The 16349-nt window shown below is 37.5% G+C and overlaps 1 protein-coding gene across 1 annotated transcript in view; it reads right to left on the reverse strand.

Moving 5' to 3' along the window:
- The window catches only part of SLC12A3 (solute carrier family 12 member 3), a 311203-nt gene that overhangs the window by 52724 nt on the left and 242130 nt on the right, over nt 1–16349 (reverse strand). The window contains exons 20-23 of the mRNA XM_053700267.1: nt 10424–10507; nt 8873–8974; nt 8666–8777; nt 2336–2422 (exon numbers count right to left, since the gene is read on the reverse strand). Of these exons, the coding sequence (XP_053556242.1) occupies nt 2336–2422; nt 8666–8777; nt 8873–8974; nt 10424–10507 (385 nt within the window). The remainder of the gene's footprint in view (nt 1–2335; nt 2423–8665; nt 8778–8872; nt 8975–10423; nt 10508–16349) is intronic.

The following is a 16349-nucleotide window of genomic DNA, read 5'->3' on the forward strand; positions in this document are numbered from 1 at the left end:
CTAGAAATACTATTTCGAATTTGAATGTCACATTTGAATCGAATATCACATTTGAATCGAATATCACATTTAAAACACAGTGTCGAATGTAGCATTCAAATTCGAATATTACATTTATTACACACAGTTGTAGACCAGAAATACTATTTCAAATTTGAATGTCACATTCGAATTCGAATATTACATTTCGAAATTGAATGAATACATAGCAAAACATTCTATTATTCGAACAAATGTTTTCGAATATTATTGAAAAATTCGAAAACGAAAATTCAAAAATAGAATGTTAGAATGTAATATAAACATTCGAAATTTGATTTGAACGAACGAATGTATCAAAATTCGTTTTAAATTTCGAATTTTTAGAAACATTCGCCATCCCTAGTTAGGAGCCAAGGATAACATTTTAGATAAGTTTTTTTTTTTTTGGGGGGGGGGTTGTAATGTTAGGGGGTAATTTGTTTATTTTATTTGCAAAAGAGCTGTTAACAGGATACTAAACCCAAAAAAAATCTTTCAGATAGATCATGCAATTTTAAGTAACTTTCCAATTTACTTCTATTATTAATTTTTCTTTGTACTTTTGCTATCTTTATTTGAAAAAGCAGGAATTTAAACTTGGGAGCAGGCCCATTTTTGTTTCAGCACCTGGGTTGCGTTTGCTGATTGGTGGCTAAATGTAATCACCAATCAGCAAGCGCTATCCAGCAAATGAAGCAAATGGGCTGGCTTCTTAGCTTAGATTCCTGCTTTTTCAAATAAAGATACCAAAAGAACAAAGAAAAATTGATAATAGAAGTAAATTAAAAAGTTGCTTAAAATTGCATGCTCTATCTGAATCATGAAAGATAACATTTGGAAAGACCATTTTAAGGGCTATTGGTAGTTTATTTATAGATTAGGGGGGGGTTATTTTAAGTTTTTTTTTTTTTTTTAAACGGGGGTATTAGAATAGGAATAATTTTTTTTCTTTTGGATAATTTTGTTTGTTATTTTTTGTAACGTTAGGTTTTTTTTATTTTTTGTAATTTTAGGGTTTTTTGTCATGTTAGTTTTTTTCTGTAATGTTAGTTTTTTAGTAATTTAGTTTTTTTTATTTTTTGTAATTTTTTATTAATGTTTAAGTTAGTATCTTTTTAATTTGATTTCAGTGTAATTTAAATGGGGTTAAGTTAGGGGGTGTTAGGTTAGGGGGCTTAGTTATTAGTTTAATACATTGGATTGTGGGGGGTTGGCGGTTTAGGTGGTGTTAATATTAGAATTAGGTGTTTGTGATGTGGGGGGTTGGTGTTTTAGGTGTTAATAGTTTTATTAGGTACTTTGCGTTTGTGGAGGGATGGCGGTTTAGAGGTTCATAGTTTTTTTAGGTAGTTTTTGTTGTGGGGGATGGTGGATTAGGGGTTAATAGGTTTATTAAATACTTTGCGTTGTGGGGATGGTGATTTAGGGGTTAATAGTTTAATTAAATACTTTGCGTTGTGGGTGGTTGGCGGTTTAGGGGTTAATAGTTTAATTAGGTGTTCACGATGTGGGTGGTTGGCAGATTAGGGGTTAATATCTTCTATTAGACTTTGCGATGTGGGTGGTTGATGGATTAGGGGTTAATAAATTGTATTAGACATTGCGATGGGGGGGGATGGCGGTTTAGGGGTTGATATTGCGAATACATTAGGTGTTTGGTAAGGCTTTGGAGTTACGGTGCTTTTTTACTACGTGCAAGGGTTGCTGCACCTGCCTATGTGTGGCGAGATGAAAATGGGATAAAATATCTCCATTCTGTGCGCGTAATCCTTGCGCTGCATATGTGATACCGACTGGCGACGTCAGTTCTATGTTAGTTTATGGGAGTAAAAAATGTGCGTGATGTGTAAAATATACGCGTGTAACTTGTCTGCTGCGCCGGGTATGTAATTGCTCGATTAGACAAAAAAAATTGGCGACACACGATTTTGTGCATGTTGCTAAGTATGTGATCGAGCCCCTTGTAGCCACTCTATGATCAGTGAATTAAGGCTACTTTTAATAATTAATTAACCAACCAACCAGAAAGAGGAGTGTGAATTATTAACAAATCATACTCCAAAATGTGAATTGAACATTGTTACATTTTTTCTGTATTAGGGTCGGAAACTAAAACATATCACTCATAATTATGTCTTTGGCAGCATAAAGAAGTGTTGATTATTAGTCATTGATCAGTTATACCTGCATGTATTTACCACTTGTGTCACAATTTAAAAGCCCTGTATTGTACTAGCAATATTCACTGCCCTGCAGTACTTACACTTACAGTTTTATACATACAGTACAGTACATCATACATGAAGCCACTTACTGTTCTGGGCGAGGTTTTTGGTTGATATCTGGAAGAATAAGCAGCTCATGGAAGCCAATCCTGAATTTACTGAGCAGAGAGATCATCCTGTAATACATAACCAAGTATTCATTTTTTACATTCTTGGGTTTACAGGTAGCTATAAGATGTACAATCTTACATAAGAGATGTATAGTCTGCTGTCTCTGTTGCTAAATACAATGACAAGGATGTGTACATTGAAAACAGTTTTTTGCTTTTTTAAAACTGAAATGTGCACATTTTTTTTCAGTGTCTTTGGCAGCTGCAGGGTATGACTTCCATGACTCGTTCTGACTGAATAAGTTGCAGATTTCTGTGATCAGTTGGTGATTTGCCATATTACAAATGTAGGTTTTTAGGGTTTAAATATTAGATTTCGGTTTAGTCAAATAAAAATAAATTTACGTGTAAAACTTAGCCAAAAGCACAATGTGCAGAGTTATTTTTAAATTAGTATTCATACAGATACTGCTATTTGAAGAACTTCCCCTCAAAACTCTGTATATTCTGAAGTATGATATCTAGACCACATGCAATAGAAGAAGACACACGTGACACGTGTTGCTCATGAGATTGATGTTCCCGTACAATGGGCTCTAATATTCATTGGAGGAGAACACTTTGCTCTTTTTGTAAAGGGACAAATGGAATTCCTTATAAAATACTTTCTAATGTGAAGTATTATTTGTAAATTACTTTATTTATTTTGCTTGCGTTTTCTGTCATTTAGCTTCTTAATGAAATATATCCTATTATTTTGACTCATGTGATTGCAGTCATAGAGACATTCTGGATAGGAAAATGTTTCAAATCAATTCCCAGCATTCAGGGCTAGATTTATCATAGCTGAGGCGTACAGGGGCACGTATACGCGCCCCTGTACGCCTCAGCTCGCCTGTGGCGGGGCGAAATTACCCGTAGGTAATTAACATTGCACACGAGCGCAATTTTGCGCTTGCGTGCAATCCCGCCCCCTGCCCGCGCACAACCAATCACACACGGGCAGGAGCTGTCAATCTCCTCAGTCGGACTCGACCGAGGAGATTGAATTTCGCCAGTTCAGAGGTGGCGAAGAGTTTAGGGAAGCAGCGGTCTGGTGACCGCTGCTTGTTAAATTGCGACGAGCAAGTTCTTGTGAGAACTTGCTGCCATAAGGGCTTAATAAATCTAGCCCTAAGTCCTCTCATGACTTGAATTGATCCCATTTGTGAGTGAATCCATTACTACACTATGCACACCAAGCATTGTTCAGGTGCTAGGCTCTGTAACTTCTGATTATAAATTGAGCAAACGTTCAAAAGAAAAACTGACTTTGTTTTAAGGAATAGTCTAGTCAAAATTAAACTGTCATGATTCAGATAGAGCATGCCAATTTAATCAACTTTCTAATTTACTCCTGTTATCACATTTTCTTCGTTCTCTTGGTATCTTTATTTGAAAAAGCAAGAAAGTAAACATAGGTGCCGGCCCATTTTTGGTTCAGCACATAGGTAGCACTTTCTGATTGGTGTTTAAATGTAGCCATCAATCAGCAAGCTTACATTCAAATAAAGATAGCAAGAGAATGAAGAAAAATCGATAATAGGAGTAAATTAGAAAGTTGCTTAAAAATGCATGCTCTATCTGAATCATCAAGTTTAATTTTGATTAGACTATTCCTTTAAAGCTAATTTGTGCATAAGCTTGTGTAGCTAAACGGAAGATTACAATAACTAATATTCTGTACTAATGTATCTTACATCAGCTTGGGGTAAACATGCTCACAGAGAAGAAATATTTGAAAATCCATGAGGTACATATGAGTATTTAAAATGAAAATTGCATTGATGGCACTGAGACCTAATCAAAGAAATGGAAACAAAAAAAGAAACTAGATATTGAGATATCAAGTACCCTGGTGCAACCTTTCAAGTAAACTATGCCATCTACTTAAATATGCCATAAAGTTATCACTGTTTTCTCACTGGAGGGAATACATTTTTTTTTAATTAATCAAAAAATAGATTCATACTAACAACTAGGGGCCAGATTATGAGTTAACCGCAAAATATCGCTTAAGCTAAAGCGATATTTGCCTTCAACGAGTTAGGTGCAATGTGAACGCGACCTCGCATTCGCAATGCACGGAAGCATTGTGCTCACGAGATCACGCTTACATAGGCTCCAATGGGAGTACAGCGAAGGAGGTAAGTAGCCCAGTGATGGGAATCAATTTTTAATATATATGTATATGAATATAGAAGTAGCATAGGGACCTTCAGATACTAGCAGTGGCATAGGGATCTTCAGATACTAGAAGTGGCATAGGGACCTTCACATACTAGTAGTGGCATAGGAACCTTCACATACTAGTAGTGGCATAGGAACCTTCACAAACTAGCAGTGGCATATGGAACTCCACCTACTAGTAGTGGCATAGGGACTTTTACCTACTAGCAGTGGCATAAGGACCTTCACATACTAGTGGTGGCATAGGGGACTTCACACATTAGCAGTGTTATAGGGACCTTCACATACTAGCAGTGGCATAAGGACTTTCACATTCTAGTGGTGAAATAGAGACCTTCACATACTAGTAGTGGGGCATAGGGACCTTCACATTCTAGTGGTGGCATAGAGACCTTCACATACTAGTGGTGGCATAGGGACCTTCACATTATAGCAGTGGCATATGGACCTCCACATACTAGCAGTGGCATAGAGACCTTCACATACTAGCAGTGGCATAGAGACCTTCACATACTAGCAGTGGCATATGGACCTTCTCATACTAGTGGTGGCATAGGGACCTTCACATTCTAGTGGTGGCATAGAGACCTTCAAATGCTAGTGGTGGCATAGGGACCTTTACATACTAGTAGTGGCATAGGGACCTCTACATACTGGTAGTGGCATAGGGATCTTCACATACTAGCAGTGGCATAGGGAACTTCATATACTAGCAGTGGCATAAGATGGCATAGAAGCCTTCTCATACTAGTGGTGGCAAAGGAACCTTCTTATACTAGCAGTGGCATAGGGATCTTCACATACTAGTAGTGGCATAGGGAACTTATCATACTAGCAGTGGCATAGGAATCTTCACCTACTAGTAGTGGCATAGGGACCTTCACATACTAGCAGTGGCATAGGGACCTTCGCACCCTAGCAGTGGCATAGGGATCTTCACATACTAGCAGTGGCATAGGGACCTTCACCTACTAGTAGTGGCATAGGGACCTTCACCTACTAATAGTGGCATATGGAACTTCACATTCCAGCAGTGACATAGGGATCTTCACATGCTAGTAGTGGCAGAGAGACCTTCAAACACTAGTAGTAACATAGAGACCTTCACATTCTAGTAGTAACATAGGGGCCTTCTCATACTAGCAGTGGCATAGGGACCTTCACCTACTAGTGGTGGCATAGAGACCTTCACATACTAGCAATGGCATAATACCTTCACATACTAGTGGTGCAAAGGGACCTTCACATACTAGTAGTGAAATAGGGGCCTTCACATACTAGTAGTGGCATAGGGACCTTCACATACTTGTAGTGGCATTGGGAACTTCACATACTTGTAGTGGCATTGGGAACTTCACATACTAGTAGTGGCATATAGAACTTCACATACTAGCAGTGGCAGGGTGACCTTCACAAAGTAGTAGTAACATAGGGACTTTCCCATACTAATAGTGGTATAGGGGCCTTCACATACTAGTAGTGGCATAGGTAGAGACATCACAGAATGCTTCCCACTCTCCTATATATCCCATGACATACTAGTAGTGGCATTGGTGGAGATCTCACAGGGTGCCACTCCTATATATATATATATATATATATATATATATATATATATATATATATACACACACACAGGTGGCCCTCGGTTTCCAACGGTCAATTTGCGCCGTTTCAGAATAACAACCTTTTTTTTCAGTCATGTGACTGCTATTGAAAAGCATTGAGAAGCAGTGCATTGATTTAAATAGCCAGTAGGTGGAGCTGTCCACTTGTGTTGCAGCAAAGATATGCAAGCCAAGCAAGCTGAAATTAATCAGTTTAACCAGACCTGAGATATCGAGCAGATTTCAAAGGAACAAGATCTTCCTGTCTATAAATCAGTCCAGATTGGAATGCATAGAAAGACCTGTTTGCAGAAAAATGCAAGTAAAGTCTGTGTTGTGTGATTATTTTATTAGGTTTATAATGCTGTTTAGCATTTAAAGTCTTCATTTCAAAGCTTTAAAAATAATGTATTAGGTGTTACTTATGACAATTTTCAGAGGGGCCTGGAACCTAACTCCCTCACTTCCCGTTGACTTACATTGTAAACTGGGTTTCAATTTACAACGGTTTCGATTTACAACCATTCCTTCTGGAACCTAACCCCGGCGTAAACCGAGGGCTACCTCAGGTGGCCCTCGGTTTACGCCGGTTCAATTTGCGCCGTTTCAGAATAACTACCTTTTTTTCAGTCATGTGACTGCTATTGAAAAGCTTTGGAAAACAGTGCACTAATTAAAATAGCCAGTAGGTGGAGCTGTCCGCTTGTTTTGCAGCTAATGTATGCAACTTAACAGACTGAAATTGATATGTGTACACAGATCAGACCAGAGCTATCGAGCAAACAAGATTTAGAAGCCACTTCCCTATTATCTTCCTGTCCAGCAGCTTGAGGTGAGGGTGCCTAACTGATTATTAATCACTGCAGTTTGAAATGCATAGAATAGGTGCAGACCCAATATTATCTAACATGCTAACAATGCAGAGAACTGATTGCAGAAAAAAAAAGAAGTAAAAAAACGTTTTTGTTCATTAAACTTAGTTTGATGATGATGCAGTCTGTTGTGTGATTATTTAATTAGGTGCTGTTAGCAAATGATTTTGTTCATTAAACTTAGTTTGATGATGATACAATCTATATTATTAGGTTTATAATGTTGTTTAGCATTTAAAGTCTTCATTTCAAAGCTTTAAAAATAATGTATTAGATGTTACTTATGACAATTTTGAGAGGGGCCTGGAACCTAACTCCCTCACTTCCCAATGACTTGCATTATAAACTGGGTTTCAATTTGCAACAGTTTCGATTTACAACCATTCCTTCTGGAACCTAACCCCGGCGTAAACTGAGGGCTACCTGTATATATATATATATATATATATATATATATTATATATATATATATCCTTTTTCTGCCTAAAATCAGTTACAGCCAAGCTCACGGGGTCAGACTGAGAATTAAAAGCAGCCCTGGAAAATTTGGGGACCAGCCCTAGTTTCAGTTGACATAATGCACACACCCCATTATCTCAAAGGGGATTACTGGTATACTTCTTCCCCCAATATTTTGTTTCAGAATTATATTATATTAGTTTGTATTAAAAAAAAGTGCCAGATTGTTGTTATATACACTCTAAAGCCCAATTGTATCCATTAATAACCCCTTTAAATTGTAGCTATCCAGCCTCAGCTGCTGCAGCCCACCGGAAAATCTCCTGGTATCCTGTTAGGCCAATCCGGCCTTGCAAGCCCGTATTTGCAAGTAAACAAAGAGTGAAGTTTAATCTTGTATTCCTGATCAATCACCCCAACATTCATTTGTCCGAGGTGAAAGCTCTTGTGCAATGTTAAATTTCACTATGGGACACAGCATAGCAAGTGGCGAATGCAGATGGTCAGATTCTCTACTTGTGAACCTGTGAGCCTGCAATCATGATAAATTTGGCCTCAAGTCTGTAAAGAAAAGATTCACAATTATTCCAAGGAATATGAAATAATAAAGGTAGAAACAGTCTCATAATTCATGTTCTTAGAATTTAGTACCTTAGGGGAAAAAGAAGAGAAAATCCCAACTGGGATTTTTTGCAAAAGTTCAAAGGAATGATGCATCATCACGCGTGCACACAACAACTACATGTGATATCGCAGGGTTCTGTAAACTCTTGTGCTGTATGTTGTATTTAGTTTAGTTGTTTACGTGGGCAGTGTTTGGTTCAGTAATACAAATAAGCTGGATATACTGTATCTCTGCAGTGTGTAATATAGCAGAGCTGTGTATATTAGTGCAATATGTCTAATGGCACAGTGTGACCTTGGTTCACTAACATTTGAAATTGCTGTCCAGTCTACAATTGTTGTTATTTTATGGAGATGATTAAAAACATTAAAATCACTCTAATATTTTACAGAATGTACTCAATAAAATTAAAAAGATTATAGGATTTTTCCCTCGGGAAAGGACTATGTTGTAGTTTGTTTTGTGTAGCTAGAGGACTTTCTGCTATAGCGAATCGGTTACAATATGTAATTCTCACGCTTTACGTTCTTCATCCATCCTGTTGATCTGTCCCCCGACAAACACACGGATTTTGACTTTTTCCCACCTCTTTTTGCGGCTGAGTAGATAAGGAATCAGAAGTGTCAGCCCTGCCATTACAAACAAGAAATTAAACTGTATAGAGGACAAAATAATTAATAAAAAAAATCACTTGAGACTGGACAAAAAAAGAGTTGGTTTTTACCTCCATCGTCAAAAAGCCAATAAATATCAATTGTCTTTTTATCTTGTTTAATCTGGAAGATAGTGCTCGTCTGCTCCTCAACAGTTAGTGCTTCTGGATCCACTACAATTCATAAAGAAATAATTTGTGTAGAACAATGCACGTAATACATAGAGAACATATACTGGCTGGCTATCTATCTATATATCTATCTCTTTATCAATGTATATTGAGGCACTAAAACAATTAAAATCCTTTTCACATGACCATCGACCTGTTTTTGCACTGCTGATGCTGTCACCTGTGTTTGGATGCTACAAATACAGGGGGAAATCTCTCCCTCAGACATAAACCCTGTTCTTGTTCTGAAAATAAAGTGTCATCTCTGCTTTACTATTACAAATACACCATGGCTGCCACATTTCTATTACAGGTACAAACCAGAATTCCAGAATTACTCAGAAATCCAGACTTTTTCTTTAATATGTGTTAAAAATAAAATTATTAAAAGTTCTATTTTCCCCACCAGTAAGTCACAATCTTCTCCTCCAGCTCCTTTCAGTTTTTTTGAGTTCTAAAGCACAAAGGCTCGCCTACATGCATATATACAACACAACAACTATTACCTTTCTGATTACAGTACTGTGCTATATTTCTGATGGTACTACATGTAAATACTGCCTAAATGACATACAATGTGGTTTACACTTGTCCCATCCTCTCTTCAAGATGTCCCATTTCATAGATGCAAATATACAAATATTCTGACATCCAAACTATTTAAAAATCCAAACCTTTTCCGGCCCTAAGCAGATTGGATAATGGGTTTTGTACCTGTAGTAATGTTTCAACTCTTGGCTGTAACGTACAGTCACCTTTCTTGCCATATAAAGCAATCATTTGTTTCAAATATAAGGGTTTATTAAAATCTGTTCTAAGACCCATATGTACTCGTTAAAAGGGTTTTTATTGGTTTTATAAATTAAAGGTAATTCCAATCCATCAGAAAAGCAAATTTTCATGCAAAAAATATTCTATCATGATGAAGTCAATGGAAGCACTAGGGTGTGATTTGCCCAATTAAATATTGTAGCATTCCAAATTCTCAGAGGGGTCAACAAGTATGAATTAGCAGTGCAATGCCATCTCTGGTGTATAAAAAAGTCATCAATAATTTTAATTCCTCCTACTAAACACCCAATGTTTGAGGCCCAGAACCACTGAATAAACATCTGCTCTTTCATGTGTAAATTAGAGATTGTTTGAGTTTAATGCTGGTGTCATTATTCGTTGTCACATGCTCCTATTACTGTTGCTGTTCTGCAGATTGTGCGAGTTCTGTCCTTGGCCATATACTGTAAATAGGTGCTGAAGACACAAGATCACTTTAGCTGTGTCTTTTTCATCCTCATTATAAAGCCTTTGATTGATAGATTACCATATTAAATCACTTACTGCTAGGAGATATTAATGATGCTTGGTACCATCACATATGTCTCCTTTACTGTAACCTTGCACTATACTGAGGCTATATATTCAATATCATACACGTTATTTGCCAAGTAAACTCACATGTCCCATTAACTGCAGAACTTGCACCATTCTCTGCTCCATCATTCATATTTGATTCCTCTTTCTGTTGAAAGACTGGATTAACTGCAGAGTAATTACAAAGAGTATGTGATAATACGCTTTTACCATGTGTAAAGTTTTATGCATGCACATAAGGTTATAAGACCGAAATACAAGCTAACCTCTGTTATTGTGAGTACAGTATGATAAGGATAAAATACAAGCTAACCTCTGTTATTGTGAGTACAGTATGATAAGGATAAAATACAAGCTAACCTCTGTTATTGTGAGTACAGTATGATAAGGATAAAATACAAGCTAACCTCTGTTATAGTGAGTACAGTATGATAAGGATAAAATACAAGCTAACCTCTGTTATTGTGAGTACAGTATGATAAGGATAAAATACAAGCTAACCTCTGTTATTGTGAGTACAGTATGATAAGGATAAAATACAAGCTAACCTCTGTTATTGTGAGTACAGTATGATAAGGATAAAATACAAGCTAACCTCTGTTATTGTGAGTACAGTATGATAAGGATAAAATACAAGAAGCATAAGGTACATATTTGCTGCCTATGTATGATTACTCTTTATTTTATTCAATAATCTATATAGGCCTTGAACAACATTATCAACATTATTTTTTATTTAACCATGTATGCATTGTAGATGTATGAGTTGCAGTTTCTTTAACTATAGATTGTATTAAAAAAAAAAAAAGCACAGAACTTTTGACACGGAAAATAAGTATAAATCTTTTTCATGTTCAACCGATTTATTGTCTTATACCAAACTAATGATGATGTCATAGCACTCCAGGAACCTTAGGGATTTCAGAGTAAACCAAGTATACCAAAGATAATTATATAGTATAAAGAACAAAAAGGTACTTCAATTCTTCTTATACCTAAGACCTATGTCTACATCACACATGGGAAGTAGAGTCTTTCTGTCATTCTAATGATTAGGAAATCTTAAAAGCTAAAATATTTTCAGATTCCATGTAGGCTTGAATAACTGTAAATTAGACAAATTATTTCCAAAGCCTAGCATTATGTCATGACAGTCAGTAAAACAAAACCTTCATTTGTAGAAAAAAAGATAATATCATATCAATGCCATCTTGGAGGAACTGCAGATCTTACAGAATTTATAGAGATTTACAAAGAACTAGTTCTTTCATGTTTTTGATGTGAAATAAAGTTTGAGACAGAAAACCATGGAACTGTCAATGCAACTAATGATCCTACCCTGCCAGAAAACCAGAAACATTAAAAGGACACCCAACTCAAAATAAACTTTTATGATTCAGATAGAACATGCAGTTTTAAGACACTTTCCAATTTACTTATGCTCACAGGGTATACGTATACTAGTCTATGATTGGCTGATGTCTGTCACATAATACAGGGGGCTAGAAAAAATAAACTTGTCAGAAAGAAATCTACTGCTTAATTGAAATTCAGATTAAATTATATTGCATTCTCTTTTCATTGTGCACATGTTAATTATTCTGCTGCATTGAGTGGTCCTTTAAGTCTATCAAATCACATGACAGATCATAGTAAAGGCAAAATTGGAATATAAACCTCAAAGGATTTTACCATTGCCTCTACAGCAAATTCTAGTGGAACATGTTTTTTCTTGAATTGCAATCAGTTACTTTGCAGTTTCCCTTTTATGGCATTAGGTATTTGGGCTCCATTTATTAAACAGACCGTTGCTTCTTAGGGGTACATTTATTAAGCTGCATTTGCAGCTTTTCTGGCTACGTGGAGCAGGTTCATGTAAAGAAGCTTGCTGCCACATATTTAAGAAGCAAAAGCTGCTTCTTTTTTCCTTTCCACCTTATCAGAATTGGCCACATAAATCACCCTAACAATTTCTCGTTCAGGGTGATTGACATACCATGTTCTAACTCAATTGGTTGCGCTGGAGCAGGGGGCAGCATTGCACAACAGCAATGATACATTTCGCTGTGCGATGAAACATTGCAAGTGGCGATTGCAGGTTCAGGACAGGTTCGCAAGTAGTGAATCTGTCTGCCTGCAGGGGTGGTAAATTTACTCCTTAACCTCTCTTCCACCTAAAGTGTGGCAGATTTCAATCAACCCAATCAGGTCTGATCGGGATTATTGACAGCCCCCGCTCACATAAGCAGGGGGCAGCATTGCACAAGCAGACTACTGCCCGCTTGCTGCAAGGCTGGGTGGATAAGGTTCATGAAAACTAACGTCGTCTGCCCTCTATTTGATAAATGGAGACCACTCTCCTGAATAGATGTATTGGTGACTCAGAGTCCTGGAATGTAAATTACATAAATCACACTGAGGTTATCCTTTGCCCCTAAGGATACAAAAATCCCAACTGATGGTTGATTTAGATAACCCCTGTCATTTTGTTTGGACAGAATCAACACATGACATTAAGACAACAGGGTTCCCCAGGTATTTAGTGCCTGAAAATCAGCTGAGAGTTCAATAATATTTGATGAAACAGAGGGTTTGTAAAGAGACTACCTACTTTATGGACTGAGGTGATACCAGGCTGCACCTCAACTGAGCTATAGATCACTTCTATCTATAAAATACTTTATTTGCTATTTGTTATTGAGAAAACAAAATTTATGCTTTCCTGATAAATTATTTCCTTTCCTGGCATGGAGAGTCCATAAAACCATTCAATTACTGTTGGGAAATTCACCGCCTGGCCACCAGGAGGAGGCAAGGAACACCACAGCCAGAGCTTAACTGTCCTGCATTACCATTACTCCCCCAGTCATTCAGCCAAGGTAATAAAGGAAAGGTAGGAGAACACCAGAGGTATATAGGTGCCTGAAGTTTAGAAAAAAGAATTAAATGCCGCCAAAAAAATAAATAAATACTGCGGGTCGTGGACTCTCCATGCCAGGAAAGAAAAGTATGTATCAGGTAAGCAAAAATTTTGTTTTCTTTACAATGGCATGGAGAGTCCACAAATCCATTCAATAACTGTTGGGAAACCAATACCCAAGCCAGAGAGAACACAGAATGGACAGGGAGGGAGAACTAAAGGCATGTGGACCAAAACTGAAGGCACCATAGCTTGAAAAACCTTTCTCCCAAAAGAGCCTCAGCTGAGGCAAAAACATCAAACTTTAAGAAGACACAGAACGGGTAGAGTGAGCCGTAATCTTCATCCGGAGGCTGCTGACCAGCTTCCTCATAAGCCAAACTAATGACACTCCTCAACCAAAAGGAAAGAGTAGTTGCAATTGCTTTTTGACCCTTGCGTCTACCAGAGTACACTACAAACAAAGCAGGAGACTGTCTAAAATCCTTAGTAGCCTGGAGGTAGAATTTTAAGACACGCACAACATCCTAGTTGTGTAACAACCGTTCCTTCTGAGAACTAACCTTCCTGGAGCAAAGGAACAATGGATCTGATTGTTTCCATCTTGAAGGACGGGACCTTGAGAAATTTGTTGAGACTCTTTAAATCCAGTATAGGATGTAAAGGGTCCCTCCTTTTTGGGAACAAAGAAGAGGTTTGAATAAAACCCTAGGCCCTGATCTGATAGAGGAACCTGGACAATCACTCCCACAATTTAAGAATGCCTCTTTTTTCACTGGGTTCGAAGAGAGTCTTGATAGAAGGAATCTCCCTTTTGGAGAAAAAGATTTGAAGCCTATCTTTTATTCCTGGGAGACATCGTCCACTGCCCAAGGGTCTGGAACATTGCGAATCCAAGCTTCCTGGAAAAAAAGAAAGTCTGCCCCCTACAAGATCCGGTCCCGGAAAGGGGGCCGCCCTTCATACTGACTTATTGTCAGATGAGGGTTTCTTGGATTGCTTGTTCTTGTTCCAAGTTTGAATAGACTACCAGGAATTCTTAGGTTGATCGGACTTGGAGGGAGCTGAGGATTTCTGTCCCTTGAAATTACAAAATGAACGAAAATTAGATGGTTGACAACCTTTGGGTTTAGACCTTCTATCCTGTGGAAGAAAGTCACCCTTACCTCCAGTGACCGTGGACATAATGGAATCCAGACCAGGTCTGAACAAAGACTTTTCTTTAAAAGGTAAGGAAAGAAGTCTGGACTTGGAAACCATGTCAGCCGACCAAGACTTTAGAAAGAATAGCAAAACCTGAGGACTTAACACTCAAGCGAAGGACATGCATATTAGCATCACAAATAAAGGAATTAGTTTGTTTCAAAGCCTTTATCCTATCTTGAATATCCTCCAAGGGAGTTTCTTCCAAAATCAGATCAGATAAAGAATCACACCAGTAAGTGACGGCTCCAGCTACTGGTTGCCAGAAAAGAGAAAGATGATGAAAAATTCTTCTTAGGAACCCTTCCATCTTTCTATCCATGGGGTCCTTAAAAGAGGTACTATCCTCCAGGGGAATAGTAGTTCTCTTAACCAGGGTAGAAATAGCTCCATCCACTTTAAGAACAGAATTCCATATCTCCAAGATAGTCAGAGATTGGAACATTCTTTTAGAATTAGGAATCCCGGTTTCTCCCATTCCTTAGAGATGATGTCAGACATACGGTCTGGAACAGGAAAAAATTCCAGAGACTTGGACTTAACATCATAAACCTTATTTAGTTTAGGAATTTAAGAAATTTTTGATGGTTTAGACCAGTGTTTTTCAACCAGTGTGCCGTGGCACACTAGTGTGCCGTGAGAGATCCTCAGGTGTGCCACGGCAGACTGACAACAGTGTGACATATTTTTTAAACTTTGCTTGTTTTTTACTCCCAGGGCAGGGGTAGTTTGTAGGAGGCATGGCATAACAGCACAATACATACAGTATGTGTGTGTGCGTTTATGTGTATATATATATGCTGTATTAGGCAACAATGTGTGATTTTTTTTAAAATTTTGGTATGGTGGTGTGCCACAGGATTTTTTAATGTAAAAAAGTGTGCCACGGCAAAAAAAAGGTTAAAAATCACTGGTTTAGACTATGGAACATCCAAGGTAGCTAACACCTCCTTGAGTAATGAACAAAGGTGTTCAAGTTTAAATTTGAAATTTACATCTTCAGATTCTAAAGGACTGTCCGAAGAAGAGTCACAATCAGATACTTCACCCTCAGAGGCATCTGAAGTATGACCATCGTCAGGAAATTGAGATAAACTGACTAAAGCATCTTTGGAGTTAGAAGATATACCAGTATTAGAATGCTTAGTCTTTCTCTTCCTCTGCAACATTTCCTTGTAAAAAAATTCCCCCAGAAAGAGATTGAGCTGAGTCACAGGGCACTGCAGGTGCAACAATAAGGGAAGGGGACTGAAGAGAAAGTTGAGGCATGTCAAGGGCAGCAGAGTCCTGAGAAGTGCAGGGTTCTGAAGGATTAAATATTTTAGAAACAGTAGACAAGGTCTTTGATTTCGATTTTTAAACGTTGACTGCAGCACAGAAGAGAAACATGTAGAACAAAGTTGAACAGGTGGTATTACATGAGCCTCCTCACAATATAAACATATAATCTCCATAGGTAAAGGAAATTTGTCTCCCAGAATAACACTGTCCTCCATGAAGGGAATAAAGATTTCACAACAAATTTAAAAATAAAATAAATTAAAAGTAATATAAATTAATTTTATTAATAAAAATAATTTTACAAAATAATTTGGGGCACATATATATGCTCCAAGCAAGGACTGCGTGCTCTTACCCACTCTCCTAGAAAACGATATAGTGTAGTTCTGTTATATGTTTAGATAAATATTTTTTCAGTTAGAAAGACTCTCCTGCACTCCCCCAAGTAGCGGAAAGGATCTGGAGATAAATTTGCGATCAAACTATAGTTTTTTTTGTTCCTTCTGCTACGCAGATAAAAATAATATCACGCGCTGTAAACCGGAAGATGATTGACGTGTCATGTGATCGTGGAGTGGATAAATGGTGCTCTTTATAAATTAACTG

Source organism: Bombina bombina, chromosome 1, assembly GCF_027579735.1.
Source record: "Bombina bombina isolate aBomBom1 chromosome 1, aBomBom1.pri, whole genome shotgun sequence".
Taxonomy (NCBI): domain Eukaryota; kingdom Metazoa; phylum Chordata; class Amphibia; order Anura; family Bombinatoridae; genus Bombina; species Bombina bombina.